Here is a 6,293-nt window from a genome sequence, read left to right as displayed (position 1 = left end):
TACAGTAGCAGAAGACCACACCAGGTGCCACTCCCACCAGCTAAAATCAGGAAACTGTGCAGCGTCAGTCTCATTATAAATGGACAATAGAATATTGCATCATTTGGTCAGTGAAGCCTTAATTTCTGCTGAAACTTTTAGACGTTAAGAGCAAAATTTGACGTAAACAGCTTGAAAACATGAATCAACAGTTTGGGCTGCTTTCGTGGTGTTGTTGTCACACAAGACCTGAACAATTTTCCAGCACTTTTCTTAATCTATGCTACAAAGCTCTGAGGCAAAAGGGAATCCAACCCAGCAAGTGCACCCAACAAAGTGGCAGGCGAGTAAGCTTATTAACAAATATAGTATTGGTCAGTTCAGCATTCAAAACTAAAATGCGCCCTGAAGTAAAACTAAGTAATACCAACATTACATCTCAGCAAACATCTTACACACCACTGCATGCAGAACGGCTCACTGACTCAGTTTTACATAATGAACGACAACTTTGACAAAACAATCTTTAGTTCTTTTAAATTGAGTTTAAAGAGTTCACTCAGTAGCTGTTTTTCTTTCGTAGCGCTAACTCACATTTCATGGTCTTGTGGAAATGGTTTCGCAGTCAAAGCAGCGAGTGAGTGCATGATGAACCTTCCGATTCCCTTTTTTTAAAGACAGATTTTTATATTTTTTCCACTATAAAGAAAGAGGGGGAAAAAAGCAGCATCAAGTACATGACTTTAAACTCACCAAACTAAAAATACATCCATCAATCACCTGCTTAACTGGGAGTGAGGGGACCTCCAGCTTATCCAGCTGTCACTGGAGCTAGGCAGAGTAAACCCTGGAGAGGTTTCCAGACTATCACAGGCCTTCACCTCAAGATTTCACTAACTTAACCTGCAACAGGCTTTTTCTAGAAAAGCTCAAACTTTTTAGATTGAAGGAAAAAAAACAAGGATGCTGGCTCATTTAAAAAGAACTAAACATTGCCAAATCCTCCCACTGAAAAGCTAACACTCCGTAATGACTGCAAATCATTTATTCGATCTGAAATAAGGACTGAGACAGTTATCAAATACATTTTGCTAATTTTAATACAGCTCAAGGGTGAGATGTACAAGTATGCATTATTAGATGCTATCTAATCCTTAAAAAGAAATAAACTACGTGCACGCAAATCTCCAAATTAACCAGAGCTGCCTCTGGTGAGGCGTACTGAATAACAAATGACACTGCTGCAAATTTAGTCCCCTGGGTAAATTTATGCTGCATTAGGACAAAAAGATACATCATGCGCTGAGCAGAAACGAACAATAGAGTCAGAGAAGTAATCATTACCACTGATGAATAACCTTTTGATTCGCTGTGGTGCTCTTTCACATCCCAACAAATAACAATTGAGTATTTTTTTTATGTTTTCTGTAACTGGCTCATAGTTTAAGCTCAAGGTGCCTCTTTAAATTTTTTAAGTGTTAGTCAATATTATTTGCCTGTGCATGGAAAACAGATGAACTTGGGGATTTTCCAGATTGTAGTGCATTCACAAAGCCGCAGTAAAGGCATGGACGTCACTTTCCATATGAGGCTTCTGAAACAAATGCTGCGATTACGTCTTGGATTATGTTTCTCACCCTTTGCGTAATGCACCATCCCCACAGTACACCCCTGGTCCATGTAATGACTACAGGAAGAGAACAAATCACACAACGAAAGCAAGTTCATGACTAATGATTGTAAATCCATTTGAAGGAGATAAACAGTCCTAGTCAAGTGCCTGCCCACAGTCTAAGAAAGTGCCAGCTTTGTCAGATGTAGTCATGCTCCACCAAATATTAAACATCAAGGGTCTCTTGCTGACAGCAGCCCGGCTGTGCACTGTTATCCAGTTGCCTTATTACACTGAATAAATCCTCTCCATGTCAAGCACCATGCTTGGATTTTAAGACCTAATTTAATTCCAGCCATGTGCAGCTCGGGCGCTCTGATGTTTAAAGTGAGAGACACTGATGCAGGATGCTTTGCATATGCCAGAGGAAGTCGTGAAACAGAAATGTGCATTAATGGTACAAATAATGTTTTGGTCATCATCAGGGACATTTGTCTTAAATTCATCTATGATTAAATTACAGATTGAGGTTTCCACAAAATGACCCAAATGTTTCCTCCAGCCTCCTGAAAAATGCATTTACATTCATAAACTAACACTGCTGTCCCTCTAATTGGATCCAAAGTTAGCAGTCTGGTAAAGTGCATAGTATGAGGGGAGATAAGAGCACAAAACTGTACCTCCTAAAGAACCGAGATTGGAGGAGTCTGTGTTGCTAATTCCACAGCAGCACAAAAAGGTTAAGACTTTTAGACAGCCACCTTTTTATTTTTTTTAAACAAATTATTGAACTGAGGCTCAAGAGGAAAGTGAGGAAATATCTCTTGACCACGTATGCGTTGAATAAATTGCATTGTGCACTAGGAGGCAATATTCCAAGGCAGCATAATACAAGTGTGGAAATTGTTTATTTTCATCTGCCCTCCTGCCACCATTCATCCATACTGCTGCCAGCAAATACAATGACATTGTTTTTGAGACAGCTGGGAAATGTTCTAGTCATCACCCCCCAAACCATGTCTCTGCCAAAATACTGTGCACTGAGAATATAAGCCATCTGAGTTCAGACCAGAGTAAAAACAAAGAAGGAAAACAAACCAAGAGAGCAGTTTTAACGCATGGTTAGGCAGAAATAAATGCAGGATCACGGACATGTGAGCAAAGAATATCATACAGCGGAAAAAAAGAAACGTCTGTGTGAATTTTTGAAAGGTTGAATCAAAACCTGCAATAAAGAAAATAGAAAAAAAAAAACATTTTTAGACAAAATACAAAAGCTTACTGTTTCAATTATAGATTTTTTTTAATGTTATTTTTGGTCATAATCTTTCTATTTTTCCTTTCCATGAGCACTGTGGTGCACTCCTTTAATTTTCTTCACTTTTTCTCCCAAAGTCTGCTATGCTGGAATTAAAAGACTGAAAGACAGATTTTCAACTTTAATACTTAATACAACAGTTTAGGGAATTTGTAAGATTCAGCAGAATTCAGAGCATGTCCAGAGATACAGAATTATTTGTATGTGTATTTAAACATTTGAGAATCAGGCCTCTTGAAAGAAAGATTCCAAATCTTCTGTCATCTCGGCCAAATGTTGGGAGGTGTTTGCTGCCACCTCTTGAGTTCCGGTTGATCCTTTGGAGGCGGAGTTTTCCTGTGACCTCTGCGGAGCATCCATCTCTCTCTTTATGTCCTTGCCTCCACCCAGAAGTTTCTGGCTCTCCAGAAAGTACTGGTTAGGGTGATTGAGTGAGAAAGATGAGTCTTCAATCTGTTAATAAAAAAAAGAGAAACCACAGGAGAAGGAAGGTCAGGAGATAGTAAGAACAGCAGGTTTAGTTTTCACAAAAGTGGCAGGTTGCTAGGGCAATGATTGACTGATTCAATAAAATGTCACCTTTTATAAGACGGTCATTTAGCATCTCTGTCAGTAAGGGGGATGTGCAATGGTTTACTAATTTACTAACGATTTACTAATGAGGACAGGAGGCTTTCACAGCCACATTAGTGCGCAAAGTCACCTGCTAACTATTCTATCGGAGCACAGTGAAAAGATGAAATGGCCTTTCAGGAAATAAAAATGTCAAAATCATTCATGATGAGTAAAAAACCCATTAATCAATTAGTGGATGGAATACAAATTCTCTTTCTGTGACCCTTTCTGTGATTTTTTAAATAATTAGGTAATTTGATTGATGTTTTCAAAACATTTCATTGTGGAAAAAGTAAATGATTTAAAATACCCAAACAGCATGTCAGCATCTTCAGTTACCAAGGAGATATTTCACTGGCTATTCGTACCTATTGAACCACTAGAGTACCGGCCTTCCTTTTAATAGTATTTTAAGGTATCTGCAAGTAGTAGACCTAAATGCTAGTCCGTCAGCTCCTAACATTTTTTTTTTTTTAAGAGTTGTTGGGATGATAAAAATTCAGTCTGTATATTGCCATGTGAGGCAAATAAATTTATTTTACACATGACTGCAAAACATACTGTTTGTTATTTTATTATTTGTTTGCCTGGAGAAAATAAATGTACATGTAATGACTTTAACTAAACAAGTGACCCACAAATTCTAAATAAAAAAACAATAAACAACCCAAATAGCCCTGGGAATTTTCCCCACAAAAGGAACATCAGAGCAGATGTTCAACACCAGCACAGTTTATATCAGTGAATCAAATTTTGTTGCACTACTTAATTATACGGATAATAATGACAGCAAAGATATATTTTACCAGTAGTAACTGTTTCAAGTGGTAAGATTTTCAATATGTAAAAATCTTCCTATAATGAGCAGCAAAAAGATAAGGCACAAAATAGACTAAGTAAGTCAATCTTTAGCAAATTAGAGTAAATTAGAGTTCTAATGTATATTGAAATAAAAATAATTGACATTATTTTTTAAAAAGAAGATATGAATGTAAAGTCCTGGAAATCTACAGATTTAAGATTGACATGTAACATGATAAACACAGGCTAATGGATCTATGGTTTAAATTAAGACCATGCTGAATTGTACTACTAGATGTACTATTAATGTACTCAGCAATACACACAGGGATTCACATCCCAAACCCAGCAGACCATTGTTTCGTTTATACTGCTTTAGTAGAGTGAAGAGATTTTAAAATCTATCTAAATTCATGTAGTGTACATTTGTATACATTGAGTCCATTTAAATAAGGATAGGAACTTGTAATAACACTAAATAGTTACCTTACTAAAAGTGCAATGTGTCATTTTCCCCTATCAGCATTAATTGTAGTGATGCCTTCCTTTTGAAACTGAACACAATCACCTGTTGGTTTGTGAGCTAGTGGTTTTAGGCCTCATGTGAGGCCTGGATCTTCTCATTACGCACCGAGTCAAATGTCAAACATGAAGCTGCCACATCCTGACTCATACCTTGCTGTTAATCTTAGTATAATATAAGTATATGTAAAGATGTGCTTAAGAGGATAGACTCAGTATTAAAGTGTTTATTAAGGTAGGATTAGATGTAAAGTTTGACTTGTTCCTGAAGCCAGAGGCGTTGCCCCCTGCTGGTCATTAGAATGAATGAACTGACCTCTACTGTCCATTCACACTACACCAAAAGCTGTGTAAATGCAGTGCATCCATGTGTGCAAACTCCAGCTGAATGACCTGAACAATCTGCAGTAACAAGAAAATGTGTTGTCACTTTCAGTCCTAGCTTTGCTGACTGAACAGGATGATGACTCACGCACATAAAACAGCTTAAATTAAATAAGCATCCACAGGGAGGCAAAATAGATTGGAATGCTATAATAAACCTATGAAAATTAAGCAGCTGTGACAGACTGCTAATGATGGATGGGATGACAGTTTTGGGTCTCTCCTGAGCCTTCATGCATGAGATGCAAGGACCAAACCCCTGCCTCTGACACAGGTACCCCTGCTTACTCCCTGCATCAAATGACTCCACTTACATTGTGTGTCAGCTCAAAGTATTTCTGGCATGCCAGCTGGTAGTGCATTCCTTTAACCAGCTCCAGGATCTGCAACAAAAGGCACAGTTCACAAAAATTAAGGTTAAACTTCTACACCTTAGATACTGATACAGCAACTCTACAGAGAATACTGTTGCCAATTTTTGCTTCCCCAGCCCTCTATTTAAAATGACTTTACACATTTCTTTTTTTTAGTAAATCATCATGACAGAAGTGAATACATCCTTCAAAAAATCTCTTCAAACCTAATAAAAACAGATCACATACATATTTAGGCTAATCTAAATATTCATGCCCTGGGTCAGCTCTTTGGAGAATAACCAGTGGCAATGATTACAGATCTCAATTTTGGGGGATTTTTTTTTTTTTTTGCCTTCTGAAGCTCTACAAAGCGGAAAAGGGAGAGGGTGAACACCCAGCCTGCAGCCCAACTTTTTACTGGGTCACATAAGAACGGCAACGTTCTGGTAATAAAGCCACTGTAGTGTGCAGTGAGACTGCATACTCGGGGTGAGTGACCTGCTGAAAAAAGAAAAATCCCAAGTTATCAGTACTCACTAGGAGAGAGACACTTCTGAGGAGTCTGCCTGAAATTAGTTCCTTCATTATTCCCCAGATTCCTGAAGGCTGCCTCCAGCATGAAACTGCCACCAGCATGCTAAACACTGAGGCTGGGGTTAGATCAGTGTCGAGCTACGCACCGTTTCAGTCAGACTTTGCCGTTTTT

The 6,293-nt window shown here is 38.2% G+C and overlaps 1 protein-coding gene across 2 annotated transcripts in view; it reads right to left on the bottom strand.

The window, feature by feature from the left end:
• Positions 1-1,131: 1,131 nt before the first annotated feature.
• Positions 1,132-6,293, bottom strand: part of prim2 (DNA primase subunit 2) — a 30,540-nt gene continuing 25,378 nt past the window's right edge. For both annotated transcript variants that reach the window (XM_086259743.1, XM_086259744.1), the window contains exons 13-14: positions 5,546-5,614; positions 1,132-3,362 (exon numbers count right to left, since the gene is read on the bottom strand). In XM_086259743.1, the coding sequence (XP_086115869.1) occupies positions 3,135-3,362; positions 5,546-5,614 (297 nt within the window). In that variant the 3' untranslated portion in view covers positions 1,132-3,134. The remainder of the gene's footprint in view (positions 3,363-5,545; positions 5,615-6,293) is intronic.

This window comes from Aulonocara sp. 'chitande type north' Nkhata Bay, linkage group LG13 (assembly GCF_057382095.1).
Source record: "Aulonocara sp. 'chitande type north' Nkhata Bay isolate Kocher_YH1m ecotype deep benthic linkage group LG13, A_spYH_male_GT1.1, whole genome shotgun sequence".
Lineage (NCBI taxonomy): Eukaryota > Metazoa > Chordata > Actinopteri > Cichliformes > Cichlidae > Aulonocara > Aulonocara sp. 'chitande type north' Nkhata Bay.
Note: the sequence above shows the minus strand (reverse complement) of the source record. Positions and strands in the feature narration are given on the sequence as shown.